The sequence below is a fragment of the Chlamydotis macqueenii genome, chromosome 1 (genome assembly GCF_036417535.1).
Source record: "Chlamydotis macqueenii isolate bChlMac1 chromosome 1, bChlMac1.mat, whole genome shotgun sequence".
Lineage (NCBI taxonomy): Eukaryota > Metazoa > Chordata > Aves > Otidiformes > Otididae > Chlamydotis > Chlamydotis macqueenii.
The window spans coordinates 106,244,622-106,263,136 of record NC_141556.1 but is presented as its reverse complement, the minus strand read 5'-3'; the positions used below and the strand labels follow the sequence as shown (position 1 = coordinate 106,263,136).

The 18,515-nt window shown below is 37.6% G+C and overlaps 1 protein-coding gene across 1 annotated transcript in view; it reads right to left on the bottom strand.

Moving 5' to 3' along the window:
- The window catches only part of ROBO1 (roundabout guidance receptor 1), a 538,100-nt gene extending 524,124 nt beyond the window's left edge, over positions 1-13,976 (bottom strand). The window contains exon 1 of the mRNA XM_086763761.1: positions 13,864-13,976. Within this exon, the coding sequence (XP_086619887.1) occupies positions 13,864-13,972 (109 nt within the window). The 5' untranslated portion in view covers positions 13,973-13,976. The remainder of the gene's footprint in view (positions 1-13,863) is intronic.
- Positions 13,977-18,515: the final 4,539 nt, after the last annotated feature.

Below are 18,515 nucleotides of genomic sequence, written 5' to 3'. Positions count from 1 at the left end.
CACTTTGAGTGGTCCAAAGGCAAACTTTAGCCTAATGCAGTTAATTTCCCTAGGCTCCCCTTACTGGCTCCTTCAAAGGAAACTCTCTGCTGAGAAGCTTTGGGATAGCTAAGCTAAATTCAGCCTTTACAGAAATACCACCCTTATGTAGCTACTACCTTAATTTACTTACACATCTGGTCTCTTGGACTCCAAACAAAACATTAAATCATTTGATTCTGCTATAGCCCTGAGAAAACACCTTTTCCTCCATAGTAAAAAAGCTGCTATAGATTTTTCACAGCAGCTTAAATCCTGAAACTATAAGTTCAATTTTTACGCCCTTCTCACCTGCATTGCCATGAGCTGCTATCTTTGTGAGAAGAACTAGGTACTGAAAAGCATTCTTGCACCACAGGAGAGAACATGTTGATATATGTGCACTAGATTACGTAGAACCTTTACCGGAATCTGTGCCAAAACAGTTTTATCAATGAAGAAATGCTTAAGCTAATTCACAATTACATTTGCTTTCTACCTCTGCTGCAATGTCCTCAAAAGACGACATATGCCCAGATATTTCTGGACTGACCCTATTTCCCTAGCTGCTCATAACATATGGCAACACTGTCAGTAACCATCACAAAATGTATCTAGAGCCAAAAACATGTACAAGAGAATGCCCATATATAGACTTTGCACTATATACTGGCATATCAATACATCTTTACATTTTTTTTTTTTTTTTTTTTTTTTTAGCAACACCATGTTCTCATGAGCTTAGAACTACAAGACAAGAAACTGTAAAACTACTAATTTTCTGTGTGGCTTTTGCAAATTCTCATACATACTTTATCTATCATTGACTTCATCCATGAAGTAAAGACAGCAAACACTACTACTTATAGCGTCTGATAGTGATATGAAGAAAATGGATCAATTAATGTATTTAGATACTACAGTTGCTGCAAGGTTGCTATATTATATTTCTTGCACTGAGGCTACTTCAGAAACAAAATGCTTTTGACAAAATTCCATCCCAAAAGGTTGAATCCCAGGAAGAACTAACTCTTCATATTGCCTTTTGATGCAACACTGTTAGGTGACCATTGATGATTCCTGTAGTTAAATTAATAAGTGACAATGACTTAGAAAGGGAAAATTGGTTCATTCTGATGATACACATTTTCACAGAGCAGAAGGTGCCACAGCTGCAGAAGGAAAGGGGGAGAACTTCTCAAAGAATCTGTTAAAAAACAGATCAATAGTGTTTGTTGTTCTTCAGCTACAGCACGAATCCCCCAAAAGTAATGCATAGTATAGGCTGAAGCATCTACAGCAGCAGAATGATGGATCACAGCTACAATATATGATAACAGATGGAACATGTATCAAAAGTCAGAGATGTAACCTTACCAGACTCATAGTTTAAGATTTTAATATTTAAGATTAAAAAAAAAAATAAAAGGTATCAACTTTGTAATCTGGGTAAGATAAAATACTTGTCAAAGATGTGCTTTGGCACCTGCTTCATCATTTTCATATTTTTCTAACAATTCATATGAAGTGGGCTTCTGAAATACAGGAGACACTCTTGGAAGACAATCTGACAAAACAGGCTAAAGTCTGCATCCACCAGCACAATAGCATCATTGCTTCTCAGTCTACAATTTCCACATTATCTGGGAGGTGCTTATGTACACAGACTATCAGATGTCCAATTAAAGCTTAAAGGTGCTGCATATAAAATGCAAACTAAAATGTTTACAGTCATTAAAAAGAAGACATTAATGTCTTAGTGTTATATGAAACTAAGCAGGCTTTGCTAAAAAAACCAAACACTACTATTTAGGGCCATGTGATTTTTAAATCAAGTATTGGCTATAAAACCATTAGTAGCTGACATATAAAACTGTAATATTCCCAATGGTCTTTAAGAAAAAAAAAGAAAAGCTAAGTCAGTGAGACTTTGTTTTCAAGGAAACATGCATTTAGACTTTTTTTTTAATGTTGCTGAACACACACAAAAAAAGTATCTTTATTGGTACCTGAACGTTCATAAATCACATCAACAGATGTGAAAGCAACCAGACATTGATTGTGATAAAAATATTATCTTTGGATATTGTTGTAAAGGGACAATTGTTGTTAAGAAAGAGAGTATTTCGGTAAAATGCTATTGAAAGCACTAGAAACAACAAAACACCTGGAATATATATTTATTAGTTTTTGTGGTTTTATTCCTTTGTTTTGTGTTTTTTTTTTCTTTTTAATGAAGACATACACACAGACTTCATAGGGGACAGAGTAAGTTAAAAAGACATTATTTTAAGCAATATCTAAAACACCAAGTGTAAAACTAACATCTTGTTACAATGTCCTCTAAGCTACTCTGTTTCTATGCCTAATGTTACATATTGGCTTCTCTTTACACAAAACAGTAGTCTTTCCTCATTAACAATAGACAGGCCCCATCTGTTTCTCATTAAATATCTTACTTTTTCCGTAGTGCACTGTGTTTCTGTTGCAGAAATCTCTGAGAAAAATGGGTTTCATAACTAAGGATTTAGGTAAATTCTCAAAGCCGCCTCAGCTCTGATTTAGCACATAGAAGAAGAAAGGTCAGCAACTGGGGACATTTCTTCCTCACTAACTCTTTCTGCTTAGAGTGTCCATGTGTCTTGTCATCCTGTGCTGGTGAAAGATACTGAAAATAGCCCCGAAACGTGAAGGGGCTTTCTCTGCGCACTGTATGACAGCCAAGAATTGTGTTGGGAAAACAAGAATGAAGAGCCGAAAGAGAGTAAAACCTCCAAAAGGTAGCAAAGCCAGCTGAGGAGAAAAAGAGTACAAAAGCAAGTCCATTTTCTGGACTTCAATAGATCAGAGGAAACATTCCACAGGGGTAATTTTCCAGCCTGACAATTCAGTCCATTGGGTAGGCTGAAATATATAAAAAACTTGATGAAAGGCAGTGTAATTGAGAGAAGCAAACTGATTGATTCTGAACATGTGTAAAAGAGTAGTAAATAAATGTATTTTTTTTTTGGTAGCAGTTACATTTTTCAGCTCAAGTCATCATGGACAGATTTTTCACACAAAGATTTACTAGTATATCCATATTTTAATTTCTGTAGATTTTTGTAATTCATGCAATTTTAACATTAATTACTCAAATACAGACTTTTGGTATGTTATGAGTGGTCAGTGCCTTACTCCACTCAGGTATGTGGTTCACAAATGTAAAAGGCTTTTATTCTATTTTGCCCAAATTTCTTTTTTGGGTGAAAGGGAGACCTGTAGCACAGAGTTTCTCAGAAACACTAAGATCTTACATCTAGCATGAAAACAGGAGGTTTGGTAAGAGAGAGATCCTATGAGCATCTTTTCTGCAGCAAAGGCTGATGCCAAGGACAGAGGTTTATGCTACAAATAGACAGCAAGGGAGAGGAAGGAATTAAAAATAGCATGTGCCTTTAAAGATACTAAAAACATCCAATGTGAGGCACACATCCATAGGCTTCATTATTTCTGCTGTATGTGAATTTCCTCTTTGTTTTGTTTTGGTTTTATATAATATTCAATCTTGGGTAAAAACATGTTGATATTCCAAGCACTCTGCAGGGTATAAATCACATTTCATGGCATTTTGCCTTAGTCATTTTGTATCACAGAAAAAAAGATATGATGTTGTATCACAGTACCAAGTAAAACTAGCTATGGCAAATAAATATTCTCATGCATTCTTTCATTGTCTGAGAAGTAATCCTGATTTTTATAAATATATTTCTTGTATATATTGGCAATACACTTCTGAAGAACAAACTGCATATGCACTGTTAAGTCTGCATTCATTTGTATTTGTATTAAGTTTCTTTAAGTAGTATCTGACTAATCCCTGAACTAACTTACTATAATTTTTGGTGCCTAATTGGACTGCAAACTTTTAAAGAGCATGAGAACAGTGGAAATACTTGTCATTTATTACTTGCAAGAATGCAAATGTGGGTCATTATACAAAGAACAGCCATTCCCTAATCATTTGTGAACAAAACCAGTTTAAATGAGTGTTTGCAAAGAGCAAGTAAATTGCATTCACTGAAGGGGCCACTGAACAAACAGCCATTTAGAAAATAAACTCAAAGTCACAAACTATTCTTCAGGATTTGTACCAACAGTTGTCTTGAGTTTGCTCTCTTGTAGTTTTGGAATAGCAAAAGAAAGAAATGCATCATTATCAACCACTTCCACTTTTGGAAGAGTCTTCTCTGATTTGGTGGTTTTGTAGCTTAATATGAAAATCCAAAGAATGTTCAGGAAACATAAAGTACATATTACCCCGGAGGTGCTCTATATAGACCAAGATGCATGTTTATTATTTTGTTTCACTATTTTTTCTACATGCATCGTTTCACAATCCAGAAATACCTCCTGATTGACACTGAGTTCCGTTTCAAAAAAACGCATACATGTTATCTTGACTTAACTGTAATATCTTATTCATTAATCCTCACATAGAAATAAGTATTTCTATAAGTATTCATTGATATAAGGATTTTTTTTTTTCATCTGTAACAAAAGGGTCAGATTTATAACATAGTGATGCATCATATCATTATAAAGAAATAATTTCACTGGAGAGCAGACCTGAAGTGGGACAGTGATGAATTAGGCAACCATTCATTTTTAAGGACATACAAATCACAAACCAAAAAATGTCACATCAGAAAAATATTTATGACCTATGTTATAATAAATAAAAATAAAATTAACTGACAACTAAATTTATACTTGCTTTCTGGAAAATTATGCTCGCTTTATATGAAAAACATAAAGCCTTCTTTATAAGCAAAGTCAAATGATTTTGACTCAAGAAAGTCTTGAGGATGCCAATGGATTCCTACATCTGGCTCTCTTGAAGCTTTGAGACATCCATGAACAAGCATCACCACCTACAGTATCTGTGTAAACAAAATAGTCCCCTGTAGAATCACATATGTGCAACTCATGATACAGAAATCAAGACTTTTCTAAAAAATCAAAACTAAAAGGAAAGCTTTTTATTTTGGCTAAACCATCTCTTAGCCAATAGTAGTTGCCCTGAAATGCTGCTGCGTTCTAATGTGAACTTCTGCAGTGGTAGCCAGAGTTTCTCATCTGTCAACCTGCAACCCAAAGTCTTCATCTTGCTGAAATTCAATAGGTACATAAAGTAACTCTGATGGTGGAAATACCAGTTGAGTTCCCAGTTGCCCATAAGGTATAAAATAAAATCCCAAGGACAGCCCAGAAGATTGATCACAGCAATACCAGGTGGTCCATTTCCACAGGAAAACTGGTTACCCTGTGCTCGCTGTCACATGGCCTGGCAACACCCATACAAGGTACTAGAAAAGATGCAATAGATTGGAAAAGCTTGAAAAAGCTTAAAAAAAATAACTGAGGCATCAGAAAAGTACATGATAAAGAAGATGGTACAAGGATAAGGCAGAAGTGAAATGAACACAAGAGATGAAGGGATAAAGATACTCCCGAGTACATGCCCAGGCATATCTGTGTGCATTTGTCCAAATAACACAGCATTGGTGCAATCCCAGTTGTCATCCCCTGAAGGGGCACGGAGGAATTGAGAGTCCTTGTCTCCTTTCCCTTTGCCAGTTGAGGGAAAGGAAACTGGCAGTGGGATTTCAGATTCATGAGAGGAGAAAGATCATCAAAAGGAAAGCATCCCTTGGAGAGAAAAAGGAAATCCATAAGGCACTGATTCAGAGACATTTTTCCCCAATTAGTGAGTAATGCATCTGTGTCTGATGTAGTTGGCCATGTCTTACAGTTTCATTAGCAGAGAAACACAAGACAGTGTCCCAGTTACAGCTCCAGGCCCTGGAAATAAGCAATGACTGTTTGAATCTTCCTTGTGTTGGGAAACAGCCTGAAAATGGAGCAGTGCAAGTGCAAGGCTGTAAGATCACCATAAGAGGAATGAAAGGGTTCTTCGCTACTTTTTTCTAAATCTTGAGATTTTTTTAAATCATGGGTTTAGATTCTTGGAGTTAGTAACAGTGGTCTTGGCAGGAAAGCAGACTTGGAGCACTATAAACTACTTATCTAGGTACTGGGTGGTCCTCATGTTCCTGTTTGGATACTTGTGCCTAATGATTCCATATATCACCAAGCAAAGAAACAGAGGGAGATGGATTATCGGGAAGCCTGACTATCTAAGATAAAGAGAAAAAAGAAGGGAATGCAGTCACTGAGGATTTCAGTAGAGCTCATGTACAGAATGGTGTTAACTCTTCCTTCATCCTTAGATGATTGCTAAAAAAAAGGAGTTAAAAATAGAAAAAAAAAAAAAGCTACTGTTGTAGGTGCTAGGAAATACATATAATGTTTTAAGACTTGACTACAGAGTGATTAAAAAGAAATTATTGTCAAATATATTGAAAGCAGAATATACACAAGCTGGCTTTACCAGATGGTGCAGGAAGGCCCACAAAGAGAAACAGGCATTTAAGTTAAAAAAAGAACAATTTGTTGTTGTTGTTATTCAGAAATAATACATCAAAAAGAAAGTTTCTAAAAATTTATAATTAAATAATTTCACACAAAAATAGAATCACACAAATTATGCTTTTTTTCTCTCCATAAAAGTACTTAAAAATAATTTAAGGGCTCTTGAAATTGTGGAGTTTCTTACAGAAATGTAATCTTGCAGCAGCTTAATTGACTATCATATGGTATGCTGTATATTGAAAATCAGTTCAGTTCCATTCAAAATTATTAAAGGTCAAAAGTTCTGGGGCACCAAATGTTCCAAATTTTAATTATTCCAAAATCCTTATACTTTTATGAATCAATGTCATCTCACTTCAGTTTCTACCGTAAATTCTTACTGAGACATTTTTAAAATAAAACAGTTCATTTTATCCTCATAACTTAGACAAATTAAAATTTTAAGTGAATTTCTTTCTCGACATAAGAGGTCATTTCCTATATCATATTGATAAAGTGATAAAAGTGCGCCACTGAAGTTAATACTACAGACCAAGTAGTTTGCATGAGAAATTGCAAATTAGTTAAATGGTAACAGCAAAAGTAGTTTGTTTTATGCCCTTCTAGATTCTATTCTTTTCTCCTTCTTATCTTTCTTTTGCTTTTTCTTTACCTTCCTTCAGCCTTCAGCTATTTAGCTGTCACTTTCTTGTTTGCTTCCAATTCTCTCATCTTTGTCTCCCTTTTTAAAATATCTTGCCTTCTTTTGTTAATCTCTCTTTACACCATTCTTCTAAGTTTCTTATCAGCCACATCTACTCTAGGAGAAAAAAAGTCTCCAGCATCTAAAGGCAACACCAAGGCAAACGTCTTTTCTGTTCATAGCTCTTTCCAAATGCTGAGTTATTTGACATTAAAATGTCTGTGATAAAATGCTATCCTCTAAGACAGGATTGCATGAAACAAGATTTCTTATAAGAAATACAACTACCTGAAAGGAGAAAAAAAAGTACTTTTAAAATGGCCTCAAGGTTAGAAAAGGCTGTATTGAATCTTTCTGGTTACACTTTAATGCTAAAAATTACTAAATGGTTTTGGTTTGGGATTCTGTTTAAAGTTTCTAGCGAAGCATGTAGTGCAAGATGATAATATTAATAGGCAAACTTCCACATTAAAATTATTTGATACATGTCAGGGTTAAATACTGTAAAAAAAAGATCAAATCTGTATATCAAAGTCTACTCTGTAGCAGTTCAAGAAGAACAATTTTTTATTCTTTTCTGTAAGATAAAGAACTTGCTAGTTTCTTTAAAATAAGACTTATTTTTAGCAATATAAAGCAGGTGTAGTCAACCTTACACTTATTTACATTAAACCAGGAGAGTTTATCTGGGCACAGAAATTAATCTCTAGTCCATGGCATGCTCCCAGCAGCTATTTGTCTGAGAAGCCCCAAGGTCACTACCCCGTGGACGGACAGGCACATAGCCAGTGACGCGCTTGGGCAGTGTTGCCTTAGGGCTAATGGCTGCCTGGTAAGATGGTAACTGCAGAGCAATCCACTTGCCCTAAACTTTATTGGCGACCTCGTTCTAAAAAACTTCCTGAAACTGGATAACACTACTTGCTTGGGCAGCAGCAAGCTGCCCTTTGCTGTCCTCTGTCCTGTGACCATCTCACTGCCAGACTGAGCAAGAGCTGTGTGTGGGCTGGGCTGGATGCACTACTTTGGTCTGTGCACCCACCACAAAGGCAGAGCTTCTGACCTCCAGGTGCTGGACCTGTGGTGCTGGCAAAGGATGCTCCTCTCTGCCTGGGCTGGGCTGGGCAACAATGGGCTGCTTTCAGGGGGTCTTAGGTAGGGCAGGCATTCCACCTCCTCCCAGTCACCATCAAAACATACATACTGGGCTCTCAGTGCTAACCTAAGCACCTTGGTCTGGTTCAAAGTTGGAGATTACTTTTTCATGGAAGCAGCAGATAGACTTGCAGTGTTCTTGACACTGTAGAGCATAGATTTTTTTTTTTAAAGCATTTCAGCCATAAGATATTCCTCCAAACTTCTTTCAATACTGCCTTTGATCCTTTTCTATTCAAGTGTATTTGTTTTTGAGGCAGCAACATTACTGTTTAACTGTGTGAAAAGTTTTTTTTTTTCATGGATTCACACAGATAAAGCCACATACTAGACTTCTTTCCGTTCTTACAAAAGCTATTTGAAGGATATAGTTATTTGATAGTCAACTATAAACCATGGAATAACTGGCAATATTTAACCCCAACACACACTTCAATTTGTCTAAATGTGTCTGAGGAAACTTGGAAAGAAACAACTAGATTTTGCATTAACAATTAGGACAGTGTTCCTTTATCAATGAAAGACAGGTAAAATTATGAGTATGAAATACCATAATAATTTCATGTTCAACTAATCAATGAACAGCAATCCAACATTTTTAGGAGAAATCATGTAAACAATTTCAGCATATTTACTCTGCCTAGAAAATACTGGACTAGGACTAACTGAGAAATGACTAAAATGTTGCTGATAGGCTTTTAGCACCATAATAACAGATTGTAAAGTCTTTTAATAGAGTTAAGTAGCTCTGTATGTGCCTACATTAAATGTTAAACTGATATAAATACCAAACAGGCTTCAGGCACCAGTGTGAACCCCAAAAAAAGCAAAATATTTTAAAATAAAAAAGTAAATTATGATTACCAGTATCATTTTAAGGAAATTCCTTAGTCACTGCAAGGTTATGTGAATACTGAAAATAAATTAAGGAACTTATTTTATTACTCTTTACCACACACATTACAGGAACCTTAAAGCTTTCTGTCCCAATAAATCCCTCGATAGATTCAAAGTTTTAATTATTGTCTACTTCTACATAAATCTGAAAAATGAATTATATTTACCCAGGAGATAAAAAAAAAAAAAAAAAAGGTGCTTCTTTTCGTTGGCTTTTTTTTTTCTACAGGGAGACAGCAGTAGAAAAACACCACAATTGCTTATCAATTTCTTTCCATATATGTATATTTTTACACAGTAATTTACATATCAATAGAATAGATTAGATTAACAAATACACTGAAAATTTTCTTACATTTCTTAATTCAATCTATTCTGTGAATTGCTTGATTGTTTTGAAATCCAGAAGAATATCACATATATACTAACTTTTGAGGGAGGTGCTAATTCTAGTTGCTAGATTTATTGCTTAGAAAACCTTGACAACCTTATCACCTTTCTTCTCGTGAACTGCATATTCTATGTTTAGGTTGTGTACAATTTATGGAAAAAACTCAGAAACTGTACTTTTGACCAAGATACAAAGAATATAAAAATCATAAAATAAGACCATATTAAAGATAAAAATGCTTTATAAGAGACTATCATTACTATGCAAACATTTATAATATTTACCAGCTTAATATTAGCTCTATTCTCTATTCAGAGACCTTTATTGTCAAATAAGTACTTTACTTTTACAATTTTTTTCTATTAGTTCAAGCTGTAAAATGTTTCGAACATTAAATTCAATGTTCACAAATGCACAACACATTCTGCTCTAAACAGCCTGAACCCCATAACCATGTGGTTTTACCTTCTTGATCATCCTGGATGTTCCCCATGACTCAGTTTTGGGGCCAGTCTTGTTTAATATCTCTATCAATGATCCAGATGAGGGGATTGGGCACTCCCTCAGTAAGTTTGCAGACGACATCAAACTGGGTGGGAGTGCCAATCTGCTTGAGGGTAGGAAGGTTCTGCCGAGGGATCTGGAAAGACTGGATCAATGGGCAGAGGTCAATTGTATGAGGTCTAACAAGGCCACGTGCTGGGTCCTGCATTTCGGTCACAACAACCCCATGCAACACGACAGATGCCTAGTGGAAAGGACCTAGGCCCTGCCCAGTGGAAAGGGCCAGCAGTGTGCCCAGGTGGCCAAGGCGGCCAACAGTATCCTGGTTTATATCAGGAAGAGTGTGGGCAGCAGGAGTAGGAAAGTTATTGTGCCCCTGTACTCAGCACTGGTGAGGCTGCACCTCGAATACTGTGTGCAGTTTTGGGCCCCTCAGTTCAAGAACGACATTGAGTTGCTGGAGTGCATCTAGAGAAGGCCAATGAAGCCGGTGAAGGGTCTAGAGAGCAAGTCTTATGAGGAGTAGCTGAGGAAACTGGGATTGTTTAGTCTGGACAAGAGGAGGCTGAGGGGAGACCTCATCACTCTCTACAACTACCTGAAAGGAGGTTGTAGGGAGGTGGGTGTTGGTCTCTTCCCCCAAGTAACTAGCAATAGGATGAGGGGAAACGGCCTCAAGTTGCATCAGGGGAGGTTTAGGTTGGATATTATGAAAAATTTCTTCACCCAAAGAGTGATCAAGCATAGGAACAGGCTGCCCAAGGAAGTGGTGGAGTCACCAACTCCGGAGGAGTTAAAAAAAAAAACTGTAGATGTGGCGCTTCAGGATATAGTTTATTAGGCATGGTGGTGTTGCACTGACAGTTGGACTTAATGATCTTAGAGGTCTTTTCCAACCATAATGATTCTATGATTCTATAAACATTTTATATGTTTAATATTACCTCCAGGATATGTGCTGTTCCCCCTCCACCCCACCTAGGTGCTGTTATAATGAAAAGTACAGATGCATATGGAAATAAATCCCCTTATTTTCCTTCCATACTATTTTTGGTTTTTGTTGTATTTGTCATAAATTTTCATTTCTCCCCACCCTCCTCAAATTTTATTTCATTGATTTGATCTGTGGTGGAGCAGAAACTAGGCTACAAAGTTCCCAGCTCCAAGACCTGTCTATGGGAAAATAGAGAACAAAGCTTTGTCCAAGGAGATGTAAGCTCAGATAAAACAAACAGCACTCATAGAAAGAAGAGTTTTGTTGTGGTCCTTGCTGGACCACGATGACTTTTCTGGGCAACTCATACCTCTTAATATGGCATGACCTTGTTTGGAGAAGTATCAGCGAGGGTCTAAGGAAATGTGAAGTTATTCTACCTTTTAGAATACCACTTGAGCAAAAGTATTTTGAAATCTCAATATAGCCAATATAAGACTACCAAAGCATTGCTAAACTGCTACACCTGAATGCTTTAGTGAAAATTCCTCTTTAAAGATGCAGATGTTCCCTTTCATTTGAAGTAATATTTTTTTGGATTGCATTATGCAATTTAAGTGTAACCCAATTGAATGAACATATATACATTACATAATCACACACCTTCTCAGAGTATTTTAACTATGATATGCAAAAATAACCCAGTAAAACAACACCTTTGAGTACTCTGTCAGCTGACAGGCAAATATATAGCATTAATAGCAATCACAAAGAATCAATCAACTACAATTACATAACATTTTGGCTTTCTCCTTTCCAGAAAGAAGGAGCTAGCGACTTCCCAGAGCGTCCAGCTGTGCAGGATAGCTGCATTCTGTTACTGGAGAAATTTTGGCATCATGGATAGCAACGTCAAATGGTATACAATTCAAAAGGCATTCCTGCAAAATCTCTGTTGCCCAGCAGTTGTTCCTACTATGAATATTGCTAATGTTTAAATAAAAAGAACATTAAGTTCTGATCCAAACATCTTCTGTAATTTCAAGGAGACATGATTGAGATCCATAACTTTTAACACATTCCACAACTGGTATCTCTAAGCAATGAAGTATCACAATATCAATACAATATAAAAACTAATTTGCATCCTTGTTCTTCCTTTGACTAAATATTAGTAATTTGCTAGCGTGCTAGATTGAGAGTCCCTTGTCCTGAGAGAATAAAGAAAGCAATCTGAATCCATAAGGTCTAATAGCTAACTACAGATGACATTAAATGACCTATTATAATTGCAAAACAATTTCCAAAAGATGTTGTACTCTTAAACTCCTGTATCTTTGTGTAATTTACTCATCGTGGCTAAACACCATGCCAAACTGATTAACTTCAGTAATGCTTTTGTAAGACGTTAATATCTGTATCTCCACCTCTTTCAGTTCTTCAGAGAAAGAAATTCAGACTAAATACTCAGAATCACAAACTTCCATATATCTAAAAATCAATTAATCAAAAATGAAAATACAGTATTTTTACTCTGGGAGCTGGCTTTTTTTTCCCATAAAAGGTAGCACTTTTAGTCATAATTAGTTAATATGGTTAAATATTTCTAAGGCATAGGATGATACTTTCATGCATCACTTATGGACACATTAACAGTCTGTTAGTTTGGGCAGTGCATTTTTTAGATGTAAATTACTTGTGAATGGATGAGGCATTTCTCAGTTCCACTCAGTCCAGCGCCTCTTTCCTTAATGCTGCTGATTTGGGGGACCCAGTGAAATGGCAGATTTATTTGTACATATGTTCGTACTTGAGGAAAAACAAATATTCAAGCTGCAGATCAGCTTCCAGACAACACGACTGTCAAGATAATACCCATCCCAAGGATACCAAAAGCCACCCTTACAAGTTCTGGTTATTTTGGGGACTTCCATCGTATATATTTTCCAATTAACCATACCACATTCAGCTGAATTAAACTGAAAACCTCAATTCAATTTTCAGTACTCTTTCCCCTTTTTGTAATCCAGATATTTCTTTAAAAAAAAACACAGAGCAAAAATTCACAGGTATAATGATAATAGTATGTTGCCCATCATGGGCTTGCTTATTTATACAGTTGGAGAGGAATAAAGAATAATCTCAGCAAGAACTGGGTTGCCCTTTAAATGAAAATAATTGTCTGGCTATTTCAGTCAAGTGGCTGTGTATGCAGTAGGAAGTCTCACTCCCAAATATTATCATGACTCATCTACTTTCCTCTTCTAATTGTAATGTTTTTTTCTCTTGATAAACTCTGCACAAGCTGCAATGCTGTGTTAAATCCCCTTTCTAAATTTGTGGATTTTAAACTGTAGTTGCCAGTTTGTATCCATAAAGTTACCCGGTATAATCACCGTGGTTACAAGGTTCTGTCACACAAACAGCATACCTGTAAAATTTGTTATCTTTATCAATGTTAATGCTTGAAATATGTTTTGCAAAATGATGAGACTATAAATAGGAAAGGTACAGCTGATCATAGCCTGGAAGTCTCCCAACTCTCTGGAAACAGAGGAGTTAATCAGCACAGGCAGTTCGGAAAGCTCGCAGTGAAATACAGAACTGTACTGCAGATTTGTGGAGCACACAGAAGGTGTGGCCCATGCTTTCTGCATGCATATTTAAATACCTAAAATTATATGGCCTTAAGGTTATTATTAAAAAATAACCTCCCAGAGAGGAAGAATTACACAGCGAAACAAGGCCTAATGCATTTCGTCAAACAGAGAGCCGAGAAGAAGAGAAGGAAAAGCCCAGGTTACTCACGATTCTTTTCACCTCTCCACCTTGACCCCGCTTTTATTCTAGGAGCGATGTCCGCAGCAGCAGTTATGTCTACTAGCTCAAGCAGCAGCAGCAGTGACAGCACAGCCATGCCAGGTAACAAAAAAAAAAAATCACCTCTACCTGGAGTACTGATAAAGATGAATTAGAAGACTTCCCTTAGGAACGAATAATTGGAGCAAACAGCATTTACTCAGCAGAGGCAGAGGGAGATGTAAAATATTGTTCCTACTAGAAATGTTTATTAAAAATTGTATTTCCATTGCATCGCTTATTTCCTTTATCCAGGGAATGTAAAAACAGAAGAGTCATAAAGGCTTCACCTCGCCAAGTGCCTCTGGCACTCAGATGCCGGAAGAGATGCACTGGCAGCTTTCTGTGGTCCCTCAGAAGCCACCAGCTCCTCACCTGCCTCTGCCACTGCTCAGCCTTTCCCAATGTTTATCAACATTCCCCACAGCACCCTAGCAGAGGACACTGCCAGCCCAAAACCGGAGGAGTTGTTTCTCCTTCACTTGCATATTTCACTGCAGTTTCACAGAGCTGATGACACGGAACGTTTTAATGTTGGCACTCAAAACTCACTACATTTATCAATGGGTGCAAACCCAGTTTGAAAAGCTTCCTCCCTTACCCAAAAGAGGGGCAAGGGAAGGGAGGAAAAATAACGTATCTAGGATGAGAAAAAAGGCTTAAAAAAGAAACTTCTTTTTTTCTTTTAAGCTGCTCAATAACTCTGTCTCTTATTCAGCATAAATATATTCTATTTCTAGGAAAAATTACACAACCAATGCCCAGATTTCTGTCAGCAGACTCTGCACAAATGGAACAGTTCAGCGACAGTAAGAGAAGCTCTGTGAGTCCCTGTATATAATCTACATTACCTAACAAACCTTCACCCTGCAGCCCAACAGCTGCTGCAATCAGACTCCAGTGCTTGCAGCATTAGCAGCAGCATTGCTGGAAGCTGTTTAACCCCGAATCCATCACTGCCAGGCAGCTAGATCACAGATTTCCCTGCGGCCATTCAAACAGTCTCGAGGAAGAACAGTAACAAAAATGATCTGCTAACCCTTTCACCACAGTTATGAAATCATTCCACGTGGCCTGTGGAGGCCGAGGAAAGCTTCATCCTGAGAGGTGAAAATCACTATAATAAGATCAGAGTACTTTTTACTCATAGTAACAGAGGGCTTTACTCTGGATGAAGTCTACATTCATATTCAATAAAAGAAACTGCAAAATATCAAATTCTTCAGCATCATAAGCATTGGCCTCAAGAATAATTACAATTGTAACTTACTCAGACAATGGTAGGACTTGCTTTCTTAACAGAAGAGCAATGAAATAGCATTCTACAAGCTGATCATACATTGCATATTGGCTGTTGAGTAGATGCTGTGGCTGTAACTGTGCTGCAGAATTAAGGAGGTTTTTGAACAAAGTACTGGAATAAATTTCTAGATACACTTTCAGTTGCGCAGAAAGGAGATACAAAGCAAGCTATTTTAGTCTTAATAGTGTTTCTATTAATTTATAGTGTTCACAGCCACTGCTTTTTATGAAGTTTGAGCTCCGAATGATTAGTGCTATTGAAATACTCCACAGTGACCAGTTATGTATGACCATCTGAAGCCATTCTTCTCCAGATGTTCTCATGTCAGTGATGGTAATTTTCCAAAACGGGCCAGGAGCAATTTTTTCAGCTAAAGCTGGAAGACTTCAGATGACCACAGAGATACTGTACCAGAAAGTTTTCCATGACTATTAAAGTAGTTGTCCACAAGTCCTTTAAAAGGAACGATCTGTTTACTCATTTGGGCCAGCTGGAAAAATATGGAAAAGGAATCAATTTGGATTAACTGTGTTCAGTACCAAAAGCGAAGTATTTACAGCACAGGACATAAAGAACCGGTGATATGCCCAATCTCATGCATGTTACACAGTACAAGCAGTCTTCAGTTTTGCTCTGACCCCAACAGCACTGCAGTTCCCCCTGCGTGGATGACCAGAAGGAGGTGGTTTCTGCATATGGACCCAGCACTGTGTCTGGGCAGGGAGAGAGGTGCCAAGTCCTCATCTCAGTGTAATTTGTTGATGAAGAGGTTTGGCTTCTTTCCAATTATTTTATTCTACAGGAGTCACATTTATCGACCGAAGAACAATGGAGCATCACTCCTATACCCGACGTTGGGCCTTTGCCCCGTAGCAAAAATAACTCCTATGGTAACATAACATGTTAAAAGAAATGGTTAGAGATTTCAGATTGTCTTTTTTTAAAGCACATTCTAACTGCACATTCTTCATTATCTTAACTCACGCTAGGGAAGCGCATCAACACTCACTCTCTAAAGATGACTCATCATGTTGCTGGTTATGTAAGACACCTGAATGTACCAAATTCTTCACTGCATCAAAATACGGCACACGAAAAACCCTTAGTTAATACAAGGTGGTCCTTTAGGAGCACACTAGGAGTAATGCGGAACGGCGTAGTTTACTCTGAATGCAGAAAAATTGCCTTTTCAAAAGACAGCTGCAGTTTTGAGCACTAAAACCAAACAGCTTTGTGATCTTGCAGTTTGCAGTGCGCTGTTTGAAGGACAGAAGAAAAAGATTTTCAAGAAAGAAAAAAAGCAAAGCATGGAAGTACAGAATGAGAAATAGGAATCTGAGCCAAAAACTTGAGCTACCTCACAGAAGAAACCCCTGCCTTGTAATTAATGCTTGTTATCCTTTATTTGATCCCAGATCCAGACCTCACTGAGCCTTGTGCTGTGCAAAAGTAAAATGGTGCATCAGATTGGTATTTTAGCAGATGTCTGCTCAGCAATCAAGCCAAGCAGTTGTTTCATCTAGTAGGCAACCTTACACTGAGTTAATGGCAAGTTTCAGAACGGTAGGTCAGATGGCTTTTTATCTCACAAGACTAATGGAAGGGTACCTTTATGGGCACAAAAGCTGCATGGACGTTTTTGCACAGGTTGCATCCATTTATCCTGTCACAGGAGAAGGAGCTGTTGCCTTAAAAAAAATCTGCGCAGTATCCTGATGGATGTGAAGGAACGCCCGAAGCAGCATCTCGTAAATGACCGTTTTTCTGTTCATTCACACCAAAAATGCAGTCAGACAGGGAAAACTCATCACCAAAAAAGCTTTTATATTACCTTGTCTAACAGAGGGCCTCGTGCACAGCGTTGCTGATTAGCAGGATACTGGGCAATTACTGCCACAGAAGCAGTGCCAGTCCACTGCCTTCCCCACTGGAGTAATAGCAAGTAAAACCAAACTGATTAAGCATTCAGAGGTGTGAAGCCCAATAAAAGGTGGCCTGTTCCTATAAGATTCCATGTTTTATAGCTCATTTAACTAGTTTCAGTTTTGGCTGTATAATTCCTGCTCAATTTGAAAGCTTACTCAAAAGTAATGTAATTAATTCTGGAATTAGCCATGTGGACAACTTTTTCAGAGATGCGGTGGAGCTCTTGAAGATGTTACACCAAGACTGGATGCCTTTCTGACTTACATGTTGCAGTTTAGCCAGAAGCTAAGGACTTGAAGATAAAATTACAAAATGAATTTATGGTTTGTGTTACGCTAGTTCCATCTAGCTTTAATAGATGTCATTCTCTAAAATCTTCAGACATACTTGATTTCTTTTCTCCTCAGCTTTCATTATGTCTCAGTCTTTTAATTTTTGTTTGAATGTGTCATAGATAAAAGTCACTAGCAATTTACTGCACAGTTCTTTCCTTGGATCAGATATCTTCCACAGAGCTTTCTGTCCATAAAGAACAGAACTTTTTCTAAAGTCCTCTCTCCCCTCATTAGAGACTTCACCTTTACCTTCTTCTAAAGGCTAGCAGAGCTCTCTACAGCATCTTGGTACGGCCTTCCAGGAAGAGTTTAAAACAACTTTCCTCTCCTCTGCACAAGGATACTTCATTCAGCAAGACATGATGAAAGCTACAATCTCTTTCACTGGAAGGCTGCACAGCTGTGAGGTCAGCCCTCTTGTGCACAGAAGTCCTTGTCCACTATCCTCAAAGCCACAGCCGTTGCCTTACACAGGGACCTCTCTGTCGCCTCTTCTGAAGCATCCACCACTGATTATGTTGGAAACTGATGATCTGGGAAAGCTATTTTTTTCCCAGGGGTCACACGCTGCTTCAGTGCTGAGAGAGGATATACTGACAAGGAAGAGCCTGGCCACCGTAGCAGGGGCTCATGAGTCATCCTCTCCTGAAAGTCACACTAGGACTGCGTCAATCCATAAGTAAGGGCATCTATTGCTCTCTCCCTGGCTTATTATGGAGGGTAATAAGTTGCCCTTTAGGATCCTTGATTTTAAGGCATCTTTATCAAGTTTGCAAAATAAAGCAGGTCTCTATTTCTGCCCTACAAGCCACATGTAAACCGCCAACACATACAATTCTTACATTGCCTTTGACGCACTTCTGCAACAGTCTCCCATTTTAGAAGAAAGACTAAATTTGTGACTATCAGAGAGCCTCTGTGAAGCATCCATACAGAGACCTTAAGGCATGACAGGACAACAGTTACAGAACTCATTAAAGCTAAAAAACTACCCAACTTTTAATTTGCAGGCCCTATGTCTCTAACAACTCTGGGGA